Below are 13,898 nucleotides of genomic sequence, written 5' to 3' on the forward strand. Positions count from 1 at the left end.
TCTATTTCCTTGTTCAGAAGAATCTATTGTTCTTTGTTCTTCATACCATGCTCTATTGTTGTGGGATAGCGGGGACAACTATCCCACTCAATTCCTTTTACCCCGCGTCACACCTTGCGGGCCATATTTACCCTCACGGGGTAGTTTTTTTCACCTTTAATGTGTTCCCCACTGTCCCATGAGCCACTTCATTTAACTTGATTTACTTCAACTTTTATCTCCTTTTCTTCATCGTTTAGGATGGCGGGGAGTAGTGAATTCCTTAGCTGTCTTTCCCTGCATCACATTTCTTCTTTATGTTTGGAACTTGTGGGTTATACACCTTTTGCGGTTGCCTTTGTTCTCTCCAACCCACATGAGCATCATACCTCAGTGAGGAACCCATTGGCGTTGCTCCTCGCAGATACTATGGGATAACAGGGAGAACATATTTATTCAATCATCTTCCTCCCCACATCACTCTTTGTTGACACTTTTCAATCATGCGGGGTAGGAGGATCACTGGCACCTCACTCTTCCCGCTACCTCGTATGGGTCTCCTGTGTTCTCCTTCTTCACTCCTAGTAGAAAGTTATTAATGGTCCCACGGGATGGCGGGGACCACCCAATTTATTTTTAATGCTTATCCCGCAATGCTTATTCTTTTCCTTTTGGACCCCCATGGGGTAAGGATGAATTCATCATTTCTTAGAATCTCTTGGGGTTGCAAGAACACTTGTTCTTTGCTTATGTATTTAGCCTGCAACGTTTATGAACATAATCTGTGAGCTTCCTGGGGCAAGGTCTTCAACATAGTTCCTCGGTCCCCACTATCCGACATGGTGACCTAGTCACCCTTATAACTGCGTTAAGAGGACACCATGCGGGATAAGTATTTCTACTTCCACCAATTGATTTATTAGCTAGCATGGGATCTTTTTCAAATATGAAGGTCATGTGTGGGTAGGATCCCATTAGTGGTAACACTTCCCGCTATCTCGCATGACTTGAAACTATGGCAAGTGACTGCTATGGGGTAAGATTCTTAGGCGTTTGAACATTGATCCTGTTATCCCACGTGGCCAGGGATATTAGAGCTGATGCATAAGTGAATTTTCCATGCACATGGAGACTTAAAGAAATGGTAGGAGGGTTGTGGCCTTGGGATGTACTAGGACAATTTGAACATAATGACTGAACATAATGACTTAGGCATCAGGGGCAAAATATGAAGTTATAATACACGTGCATTAAGGTGACCGACTCAATAAGGAAGTCTAACACACAGGGCCGGTTAACCTATGACCAAGAACCCTTTAGGGGAGAACTTATAATTTGAACATAGCCTACTAACATTCAATTGGAAAATATAATAGAGACTGATGCAAAGATAACATTAGAAAAAGTTTTTAAAACCCTACAAAACTTTAGAACCCTTGGCATTAAAGCACACACACATAGTCTCTCTAAGAGTGAATATTTTAGCACCTCCAACAATAGATTAATGGTAGATTTAATAGAAATATTTAATGAAATATTTAGATCTATATAATAATTAAAAATATTAAAATTAATATTACATCTATAATATATAGACAAGATAATTAAATAATAAACTATTATTTTAATACATTAATAAATAAAATATTATTAATATTTAAGTGGAAGCTACTTTTTCCTATAAAGACTATATATGTATTTGTGAAGTAGTTAAAAGGAAGTCTTTTATAAAGACAATGAATATGAATATAAAATAATCTCAATTTCATTCTAATGTAGTTTACATATTATTTATTGTGATTAATGATGTAGTTTATATGAAGTTTTGGCTTTGTGTATTTTTTAAGATTTTTTTTTTCTTCTACAAAATTATTAGTTTTTCTTTTTGTCTTTTTCTATAAATATATATTATCACAAAAATATTTTCTCATCCTTATTTTTGGTAAGTTTTGATGCATTATAGAGGGAGATTAAGTAGAGGGGCAAACTCAAAGATAAATAAATGATCATCTAACTTTAATATATAATATTTTTCTAAATATAAAACAATGAAGACAATTATTATATTTTTATATCAATAATAAACAATAATAAAATTTATGTTCAAGAAAGTATTTCTAATATGAAATTAAGAAATACAATTGATAAATTTAATGTTACATCTAAACTATTTAGTGGGCAACAAATATAGGAGTTTTACTTGTATATTTTCAACAAAATTTTAATTCTTTTGGTAGGTCTTCGAGTGTAGAATTTGAAAGTGTATATTTTAGTTATTTTTTACATATTTTTGAATTCAATATAAAAGTTAGTATAATCAAACATAAGATTGATTGAAAGTTTGGGGAAAAAAAGGTTAAAAATGTCAAAAAAAAATATGATGCACTAGAATAAAAAAACTTCCTTTTTTTTAATAATTTATTCTTATTTGTAACAAATAGTTAAAACACATATAGATGTATGTCAAACTTATTAATTTTTACAAGTTATAATATTATCTTTTAAAATAAAAAAACTAAATATATTTAAAAAAAATCAAACATTAATTATATAATTTTTTTCTTTTTAATAATTTTATACTAATTTAAAATTCAAAAGATATATTCCAAAATAAAAACGAATCTAATTGTGCCATAGTTATATCAAGGTGACAAAATTCTAAACTTCCCCTGTTAAATTTATTCTTAGTTTTCCTTTTCACTTTCTGCAAAATTCAATATTTTCTATTCTAGCTCTCAATTACACTTAATTTTATGAGAAATTTATCTGTTTAGAAATAGGTGATCTTGTGTATACCATCATCTAAATGAATAATAGTAATCTTTATAGATGAAAAGTCAAAATTTCAATTACTTTCAATTATATAACATTCACATTCAACCATGATACATACGACTTGCTGGAAGCATGCCAACAGAAAAGCTTTGTTCCAAATTTTGATTCTCTGAGGAGTTTAGTTCCAAGAGATGGCAACTGACTTCTGGAACAGTTTTTGCTCTCAACAAATAAAAAAGATGCTGCGTCATATTCTGTACGCTTCGATTGAAAAATTCCTTGCCTAGAATTGTTTTTCTGTCGCCTACATTCCAAAGAATCTACCACTTGGACCATTCCTTCTCCTTTCTACTCAGATCGCAACTTATTTCAAAATCTTCTACAAGCTCATCAAGACCCACGAGATATTTCGAAGGAAACGGCTCTCGGTATAGCCGAAGCTATACTCTTATAGAGACTTCTATGGTCACTGCAAATTTACATATAAAACAGAATATGATGAGAAACAAACTTCTCTAGTGGCAAAAATAAACTATGTTCTGTGAAAAGAAAATGTATCATGAAAGGTAGAATTCTCTATTGAGATTATAATTTTCTAGAACAATTCTTACTGATGGCGCTTACTTAATCCCCTGTTTGTTGAATCAGCGAGTAGGTCATCTTTCCACTTCTCAAGCTTGTAATGTTAATTGCCCTTCTTGTATGCCATGAAGGCATCCCCATATGTTCCCTTTTCTCTGTGCTGAAGTTCTGAACGCTCCACATCTTAGAACACATGAATGATTCACACAAGCTCATCCAAACACCAGTCTGATTGTTGGAAACATCTGGATTTATAACTTCCGTATGAGAATTGTAAAGCTGTCTTGATAGAGACTATTTAGCATCACGTTCTTTGTCGTCATGAATACGTCATACGGTGATGTAGCCAATTCTATCCTCTTACTGGGAAGTTCACCCGCAACAAAATCAACATTTTGCTGGTGAGATGAGGAGGAAGATGACATGAAGGAAAGATTCAAATACCAGATTGTATCTGATGCCGTTGTCTGCAAAGTATCTGATCTGACGAAGAAGTTAAAATTTCCTTGGGGAGATTACAATGACAATTCAAATAGAATAATAAAATTACCAAACTGTTCGGGCCCGCAGATTTAACAAAATCAACTACATCACGCGGACTAATTGATTCGTATAATGATGGACCCGCATCGAGGTGACCAGAGTTACATGAGATGGCCGGCTAGATGTAATCCATACGTTGTGGCTAGTTATTATTTTTCCTTTTCTTATTATCCACTCCATGCAAGAATCTCAAGAGTGGAATTCTTCGTGGGTGTCGGAAAAATGGACAAATCAAGTCTAGTCAATGCAACGAATACATTTTATTGTCGTTAAAAACTTTTTTATAGTGTTCCTGAAGCTCCTTCTAGGCGGTTTACGCTAAGCAAATGCCGATGAAGGTTCGATTCGATTTAATCAACGCATGCAAATAAAACAATGCCTCTTGACAAGTTAACCATCACAATACAGAATACAGCGCGATACAGGCTGTATTTCGAAGTAATCCACGAGGAAAGGGCCCACCTGAACGCGACTTCACCAGAACAAACAAAGTATACCGCGAATCCGGCACCTATTGTTTTAGTCCATAGGTTATAATATGTCTTAGGGTTTGACTTGAAACAATGATTTCTGTCTGTATATACAGCCAGTCTTTTTCTTTTCGTATATAGCTTTTTCATAGTATATCATCATGCGTAAGCAAGTTTCACCTTGAAACAACTCCATATATATACATAACTTTGTGGATTACTATTTTATTTATTTCTCCTGTATTTATATCTTCTTTATTCTTCTATCTTAGCTTTTTAAAATTTATATTCATCTATTAATTTTTATAAGTAATCTCTATCATTGATGAAATGTCAAGTGGGGCATATAAATAGGTTTTCCCTAACTAGCATTCTTATGATCCAATCTCCTATGCAATTATTTTTGACCAAGCATTTATCTTTATAATTATCAAGCTAGTCCTATCATCACCCATTATCAAACATCAAGTCTTTATACTATCATGGTGATATCAAAGTTATGCTATAAAATCAGAGAGAAAATTTACATCAAACATTGAAGAAAATATCAAGTAACAATGGAGTAATCTAATGTACTTTCTATAGTATTAATTTGTTTATCATTGAATTTTATGCATAGATCTTAGGCTTTATTGAGTGAGTGTGAATGTGAGTTTTGGATCTTGCTTTGCATTGTTTTCATCTTATTTAGATTCAAATTTTCATCAGTTATATCTTGACATGTTCAATGGGACATACATCTATATCTATTTGTATTTTTAGAGGTTTTTCTAACCTTATCTTGTTGTTTTATTAAAATAAAATAAGACTAACCTTGTGCAAACAAAACCCTAAGGTACTAAAAGATTTCATCATCTCTCAACATGCTAGAATTTTTTCTACAATTTTGTAGCTGAAGGTTGGGGATTATCCTAGAAGCCTACAATAAACAAATCATGTTCTATTCATCAATTTTGAGTGAGATATGATGATTTTATGTTTTTTCATAGATCTAATTTTTTTATCACAACTTAATGAAGTTTTAAAAAATGTTTATGATTATGGAAAGATTTTAAAATTTATAAGTCATCTATTCTTTACATTTTTTAGGTAAACTAATTAACAAAAAGTTTGATCTTTGTGAATTAGGTTTTTGTCATAAATCTACTTTATAGGTTACAAATTAAGATTTTTTTCAAAAAAGAAATTGTATTTTTGAAAGCTCTCAAAAATTACGTAAATGCAAGTTGGTAGAGGCATTACATTTCCAAAATGTAGCAATTTTAAAATCTCAACAACTAACATGGCTAGGGATATTTGAGGGATGTTAGTGTGACACATAAATGTTTGTATAGGATGCACATGTCTAAGAGAAATCCAAACCCAATGATCAAGGAATTGTGCATGCAAGGTAGCAAAAGGTCACTTCGGATTAAAATCAAGGTTAATGGTCTTAATTGTGACTAAATGGGAAAGTGTAGGTGACGTGAAATTGCATAGGATGAAATCTATGTAACATTACAATGTGGAGCAATATAAATTCCGTCTTTAAGTGGAAGTATATATTTTCAATATTTATTGATTATTTTAGCAGGAAAACTTGGATATAATTTATCAAGAAGAAGTTGGAAGCTTTCAAAAAATTTAAGGAGTTGAAAGCTATGGTGGAAAAATAAAGTGGTCTATTCATCAAGATACTTAGATCTAATAGGCATGATGGATTTAGTTCTAATAACTTTATATATTTTTGTATAGAACATAGTATCAAGAAATAGTTCTCAACAAGGTATACACAATAATAATATAGTGTAGCAAGGAGGAAGACCAAAATAATAATGGAAATTACCTTGAATAAAAGTCTTATAAGAGTGTTAAAACTATAATTTCAGAAAGAGCATGTATCTCATCTTAGAATTTTTTAATGTGTTCCATATTCCTTAGTGTCATCTAAATTGAGAAGAAAATTGGATGATAAAAGTGATAAAAGTATTTTTATTATTTCTAGTGAGCAATTAAAAGGTTATAGATTATATAATCCCATTTCAAAGAAAGTGATCACTAAAAGGTACATCAAAATTAAGAAGGAGGAATAAAGGGATGGTAATGTTGAAGTATTGTCACAACTAGAGCACAAATACCTCATAGTGAAGAAAAATAAGAAGAACACAATGGCCAATCAAATCAAGTAAGACCAAGCACTCCACTAAGAAATATTTTGCAAGGTTCTACTCCCAATTCAAATGTAAGTAATGAGTCATATCCCACTCTTATCTCTTTAAAAGGTAAGAAAATGATAAGTTAGAAAGAAGTATATATCAAAGAGGAGAAAATTTGGATTATTTTCAAATTTTTCTTTATTCTCTCAAGATCTCATGTATTTTGAAGTAGTGGTTAAGAAGAAACATTGGATCAAATTTATAAATGAAGAAATTGATTATATTTGGAGGAATTAAAAATGGTAGATTGTTGATCTAGAAAAAGGTAAGGATTTCAATGGTATCAAATGGGTTTATAAAACCAAAATTAATGCAAAAGGTAAAGTTAGGAGGCATAAAACTAGGTTGATAGCAGAAGGTTTTGCACAATAGTATGGGGTGGACTATATTGAAACTTTTGTTCAAGTTGTTAGACTTGATAAATTTTTTATTTTTTTAGCAACATGTGTACAAAATAATTTGAATGTTTCTAGATGGATGTAAAATCAAATTTCTTGAATGTTTTTCATGAAGAAGAAGTTTATGTTCAACAAAAAACAAGTAATGAAATATGTGGGCATGAAGGTAAAGTGTGTAAATTGAAAAGGACTTTCTATGGTTTGAAAGAAGCACATAGGGAATAATATAGCAAAATTTATTCATAGCACTGGATTTAATAAAAGTAGTAGTGAGGTCACATTGTATATAAAAATTAATAATCAAAGGAACGTTTTATTTTTTTCCCTCTATTTTGATGATTTAATTCTTACTAGAAATTTGTATGTAGACATATTCAATTAAAAATTGAAGAAATAATTTGGAATGACTAATTTAGGCAAGATGAGATACTTCTTAAGAATTAAATCTGTTGAATTTGACAAAGGAATTTTTATTTGTCAATCTAAGATTGCCAATGATGTATTGATAAAATCTAGAACGTTGAATTGCAATCAAACATAAACTGAAGTTGCAATATGAACAAAAATTAAAAAGGAGGACAAGGGGTTTAATGTTGATCCAACTTTATTTGAAATACTTGTTGGAAGTCTAATGTATATCACAACTACATGGCTAGATATCATATATTGTGTTAGCTTATTTTAAAGGTTTATGGATTCAAGTTAGAACTCTCATTAGCAAGTTGGAAAAAAAAATACTAAGTATGTTATAGGAACACCATGATATGGAATTTTATATTCTAAAACTAATAAATTTTTTTTTAAAAGTTTTAATAATACTATTTCTTTTAGGGAGCATTAATAGAAGGAATAGTCATTTTGGATATATATTTTAGTGTAGAGAAGGTGCAATTTCATTGGCAGAAAAGAAGCAAATTATAGTGATACTTTCATTTGTTGAAGATAAGTGTGTAGAAGCCACATTAGCAACATAAAGAGTAGCTTCAATGAGGAAAACATTATTAGATCTTTTGAAAGAACTATGAGTCAAAAACAATAAAATATGACAAAAAATCAACCATTTCAGTGTTAAAGATTCATGTTTTATGCAAAATGAGAAAACACATTGATATTAGGCACCACTTCATCAAAGAGTTAGTTATTAATGGAGAAAGGTAATATGAATTATACAAAAAAATCAATTCCTATTTATTGGAAAGCTAAGATACAATTGAAATAAAATCTACCTAGTTTTAAATCATCTCTATATTGGTGTTTATGAACATGCCCACTAGGCTAAGTTTGATAACAAGATGCATGAAGCATTACAAACACAATTGACTATGCAAACCCACTTGTACTCATTGGGGTAAGTACTACAACAAATTTAGAAAGTGGACATAAATTTTAATCTTCGGGCTTTACTAATTACCAATTAATTACTTTGCAAATTGATTAATATGTTATGAACTTAGTGAACTCAAAATAAATATGATCCCTTTTCTAAGATGGCCTATGTTTTATCTATTTATTTTATAAATTTCTTGACAAGGGTTGTACATTTAGAGGCGATACTGTCTTTTATATATCTCCTAACAAACATGACCTCATAGACATACAAATTGAATGAAAGATAAATCTAACTCAAAATTATATTTCATTGAAATACCCTCTTAAAATATAACTTTTGAATGGCTTGTGTTTATTGTACCAAGGTCTTCTTGCGGGGACCTCTATCACTCACATAGGCATTCCCACTTACATTGGTTCTTTTTGTAGTTAAATGGAATCCATCAAGAACCTCTTCTAGTTCAATCCCCAAGCTCGAGAAGCTAAGAACTCAATTTATGACTTCTTTAGGCCCTTCAGGCATACCCCTTTGTCATGGCACAAGGTTCTTCTTAAGGTTTGGCCTAGTCTTCCTCATAGGTTTAACCAAATATGACACATTTTAAAAGGTTACATTGTTTAATCACAATACCATTGATTAATATTTTCTTTTTGAAATTTAAAGCTATGTTTTGATCTATTTTTCTTATTTAGATTTAGTTACAAGCTAGCAATATTGCATTTGAAGTTATGCATCTCTAGGAGCTATTGAACCATTGGGGTAGTGCCCCTTGCATTATTGTAAAGTTTCTCTTGTGTCCACTTCTCCTTGTGGGTGTTGATGTGACATTATCACTCTTCCTAAAGATATAGTTATGGAGATCACGAGTCTCTCTTATTTGCCTTCTCCTCATGGGACACTAGCTAGTTTGACACAAATGAATTTCTCCATGTGCCACTCACCTTCTCTCTAGGTCACATCGAACTACCTCCTAAGAAGAATCTAGAAGATAAAGTTCTAATTGTGTGGGAGATGATTGATGATTATACCTCAATGATGTTTGGAGAGAATATGATTATCAAGATCCTCCTCCACTTGACATAGCCGCAACTATTTAATTGTATATTTAGGCATCACCTTTTTTATTTCTATAGATCTATTTAAAAACTAGATTCTTTTGCTGAATTCATGAATATGCTTCTCCACCACCCTCCCTTTTCTAATAATATTATATTATTTTATTTAAATTAATACAAAATTAAATTAAATATATTCATTAAAAGAAAGCATAACTAAAAATGCTTATAACTTCAAATTTAAAAATAAATTTAACTCCAAAATATTCTTACTCAAATATCCTATTAACACATTATTATAAACGTAAGACTTTATTGTTTCTCATCACCTTTACTGTTATTACCCAAGCCAAGACATTGCAGCTCTGACCATCCAAAAATCCTAATGCAATCCTATCTTTCCTGCTTCGAAATTGCAGTCCCTGACGGGGACTGTTGCAGCTCCAAAATCCTTGTTATTTGAGAAGAAAGGAATTGGTAGGATAATATAACTGGTTAATGATTTTTTTGAATAGATGTATGATTTCCCCCTCTTCGTCTTTGGTCGGGGTGACAATAAATCCCTTCTTAATTTTAGGATCATTATGTCCCTTATTGCTAATCCAGCTTGATTGAGTAATATAATGACTTGCATAGCCGCCCGCAATTGCAATAGAAATTATCCATTCGCCCGCAGGTAGATGTCTCCATTCTCGCTTCCAGCCCGGCAGAGGTAGACTACTTGTTGTGGAATAGTTAGCAGAAAGAGGAATTTCTACAACATTACATTCTTGTTCGCACTCAATCACAGCGCACACAATGATTGCACCCAATGGCTGGGTCATATTTAATGATGCACTAGGAATTTCACTCACGGTCATGTTCGGGGAAGTCACGCCGTTAAAGAGATTTGCAGTTAATGACTCCGCCTCGTTAACTGGTATCCCAATCACACTTATAACAGGCGGGAGCCTCTGAATCCACATAAGCATAACAATGTCAAGCAGAATACCAGGAAGATCGGGAAAGAAAGCACAAGTTTGCTTTGTCCTCAAAATAAGAAATAGTAGAATAAAAAATTGAATACCTGCAAAGAGTGGACAGCGTTCCACATAGGTGTAACCAATATAGGTCTATGGACTTTTGAAATATGGAGGTATTTCAATCCTTGCAACTCTTCAATACCTTCTAGATTCTGCAGCTTGCGGCAATTGTCAATGGTTATTTCCTCTAAGCAAAGCATATTTGCAACAGTTGGCTTCATTTCCAGCTTGGGGCAGTCGCGCAGGTAAAGCATTACAAGAATTTTCAGGTCAGATATTCCTAGCACAGTTTTTAATTCTGTACAGTATTCTATCTTAAGGGAATGGAGTGTTTTTACCCCTATTAAATTCAACTCACTTAGATCTTCCATATCTGAAAGCTTTAGATGTTTAAGGCAGTAACAATACTCTCCGGAAATGAAGACCTTGGACATAAGTTCTACCTTTGTTATTTCTATCTTTTCAAGGCTATTTATGGACGGCTTGGGAGGAAAAATTTCCATCTTTTCAAGGCTAGACATGGGCGTCTCAGGAAGAAATGGTTTTCTTTCATTACTTAAATATAATTCCCCGTTTAGCGTGAAATGCCTCAAAACTAGATATCTGAGTTGGTGGAGTTTTCTAAGGGAATCTGATAGTGAATTCCCTTCCATCACCGTTGTTGCTGTTTGGAGTAGATCGCCTGATAAAACTAAATCCTCCAAAGTAGTTACCATTTCTATAGATTTTATATCTTCCATCGCGGAGATTGTATAAAGCACCAGCCTTCTCAACTGGAATTGGGCCTGAAATTTGTTAACTCCTTAGTATAAGACTCCTTTTTCAGAAAGGATTAAATCAGTTTTTCAAAATGCATGGTCTAACGTCAAAAGTTTTAAGTTGAATAAATGTAATGAAGAACAATATAATACCTCATTATCGTTCTGCCACAATCTTTTGAGCCCTCCATTGGAAACTTTCAAACCTTGCAAATTTTGGAGAGGAATCCAAGGAGGAATGCTTGTCAAGAAACTGTCGCGTAGATCAAGCTCGAGCCATAGCAGAACCGTTTCAGAATAGCCACGTGAATTTCCCAGAAAATATGTAATACGGATTGACCAGTCACAAGTCGAGTTGAAGCACCTCAATTGTTTTCCACTGGTTTCGATGAGGATCTTTTGGAACCCACTAAATTTCTGCGCACATCAAAGTCAAAATTGTTACGGAACTCCGCGGTGTTTCAAAAACTTCAGAAATTAGCAAACTAAAAGAATGGTGAGTAAGCAGCTCACCCAAGATTTAAGATCTTCAGTCCTCCACAGGCGATCAAGAGGAGAGCTCCGAGCATCTGCCATTTCCCATGCGAAATCGCGGAGATAGGCAGGCATCCGCAAAATATGTTTCTCATCATACTCCAATTCTCTGCACTCATCATCCATTTCCTCTATAACAACTTCAACCAGAGACTTATCCTCTAAGATTTGGAGTGCCTTCCCAGCGTTCCACCCAGATCCCTCCCAAATTCTAACGGCCACAGCCTTAGAATGACCAATAAAGAAACATGCAGTGTCCATAAAGATTTGTTTTACCTCTTTGTCTAACGCATCAAAGCTTATCTTGAGTATGTGCATTAGATTCTTCTCTTCTGGATGAAACTTGCTTAATTCCAACTCCCAATCACACTTGTCAATCTTGCTTAATTCCAACTCCCAATCACACTTGTCACGGCCAAAAACATGCCCTCCCAACAAGCCCAGCGAGAGGGGTGAACCGTCACACGCCATTGCAAATCTTCTAACCAAATCTTCATATCCACTTTCCGGAGAAGATTGATGGAATGCATACCAAGAGAAAAGCTTCATGGAATCATGTAGGCTTAATGGTTTCATTTCATATCTGTAATCAATTCCGCCTGCTTTTAGCACACTCTGGTCCCTTGTTGTAACAATCGCAAGACTGTCAGACTTCAACGCAGCTTTGGCCAAAAGAGCATTCAACTGGAGCACATCATGAACGTCGTCTAAGACAACAAGAAAGCGAGGAAAATTGGCCTTCCTGAGATTTGTGCTAATATCACTGATTCCCTCCTCTGTAACTTCATCATTTGGAATGCCTTTGAAATCTCCATGGAATAGGTCTATAACAAGCTTAGACTCCAAAGAAACCGAATCAGATTCTCGTACATCGAACAGAAAACATGATCTGTCATACTGTGAGCGATACAGATTAAATAATTGTTTCGCCAGAGTTGTCTTGCCCGACCCGGCCATTCCATAGATACCAATGACAGTAGTTTTGTCCTGCTTGAATTCTGTTTCAAAATCCTTCACGATTTCTTCAAGTCCAATGGGATATTTTGCAACATCCAAACGCTGCCTCTTTTCCTCTTCCACGATTTCATCAAACGGCAATGGAATTTTGGCAATTTTTAGATGCTTCTTCTTCTCAATCTCTTTTAGGACAGCCGCCACCAGCTTTTTACAAAGCGCATACCTGAAAATTGGAAAACGCCAAACAAAGGTTTCCGCAGAAAGGCGTTCACTCAACTGAAGTCAAATCATTTTAGAGAAAAAGAAATTGGAAGTAAAATAACAACGAATTACAGATGTGTTTAATACCCTTTTGATAAAAGGCTTACCTATTATGCCTAGGCTTGTTGAAATCGTAGTAAGCCATCCTGAGGGAAACAGATCGGAGCGCCTGTTTCCACTCCTCCAGTTTTTCCAAATACATACCCTGCTCTTCAAATTTCTTGAAAGCATTTGCATAGGCCCCTTTTTCGATGTCGTGCAGGTCGGAAGGCCTGACATCATAAAATACAGGAATAATTGTAGCTTTAGTTTGTAACATGAGAACAAGCTCAGTCAAACACCAGGCTGACTCTGCATATCCTTTTGAAAATATAGCAATTTGGACTGAAGCCGAGCGGATGGCAGTGTCGGTTGAAAGAGGAAACAAATCTCCGAGCTCCATCTCTTCGGAATGGAAAAAGGCTTGGACACTAACCTTTTGAAGAGAACGGTAAAGCTGAACAGCTAAACTTTCTTCGACATCTTGATCTAGGCTCCTGTGGCTAATAAATACATGAGATGCAGATGACTTCATCTTTTTGCTTTGATGATAAGAGGAGGAAGACGCCATCAATGAACACTAAAAAACCCAAGAACGAAAAGCTAGATGGATTGATTGTAGAAAGGTGGGGCGGGGGAAGCGATGGTGGTGGTGGTAGGGGGCTGATGGTGGGATGCGCAAAATATAATGGATTAGATTTGAATAAACTCCAAATGAAAAATGGCAAAAGAAAAACCAGCACCCTTTGCAGTTCAACGTTTCTCACGTAAAGTACGGTTCAGTTTTTGGAATCTAATCCGGTTTATACGCCAGTATTTGAGTCACTTTAGTAATTTATAAATCTGTTAGAATAACTTAGAGTTCGCCCCATTTCTTATCAAGGTGCGTGGGGTAGATGTCGTTGATGGGGGATTATATTTTAAATATTGTTGGGTCACTATATAGAAAGATCAGTTGTAGACATTTAAAATTGACTTTTATCTTATCACATCTAATTTT

At 33.9% G+C, this 13,898-nt stretch overlaps 1 protein-coding gene across 1 annotated transcript; it reads right to left on the reverse strand.

The window, feature by feature from the left end:
* Positions 1-9,593: 9,593 nt before the first annotated feature.
* On the reverse strand, positions 9,594-13,596 carry LOC131056231 (disease resistance protein Roq1). The gene is made up of 5 exons (XM_057990585.2): positions 12,967-13,596; positions 11,621-12,821; positions 11,261-11,524; positions 10,394-11,134; positions 9,594-10,280 (listed from the first exon to the last, which is right to left on the reverse strand). The coding sequence occupies exons 1-5, from the start codon at positions 13,467-13,469 to the stop codon at positions 9,783-9,785; spliced, it is 3,207 nt and encodes a 1,068-aa protein (XP_057846568.2). The 5' UTR covers positions 13,470-13,596; the 3' UTR covers positions 9,594-9,782.
* Positions 13,597-13,898: the final 302 nt, after the last annotated feature.

Source organism: Cryptomeria japonica, chromosome 7, assembly GCF_030272615.1.
Source record: "Cryptomeria japonica chromosome 7, Sugi_1.0, whole genome shotgun sequence".
In the NCBI taxonomy this organism is placed as follows: Eukaryota; Viridiplantae; Streptophyta; class Pinopsida; order Cupressales; family Cupressaceae; genus Cryptomeria; species Cryptomeria japonica.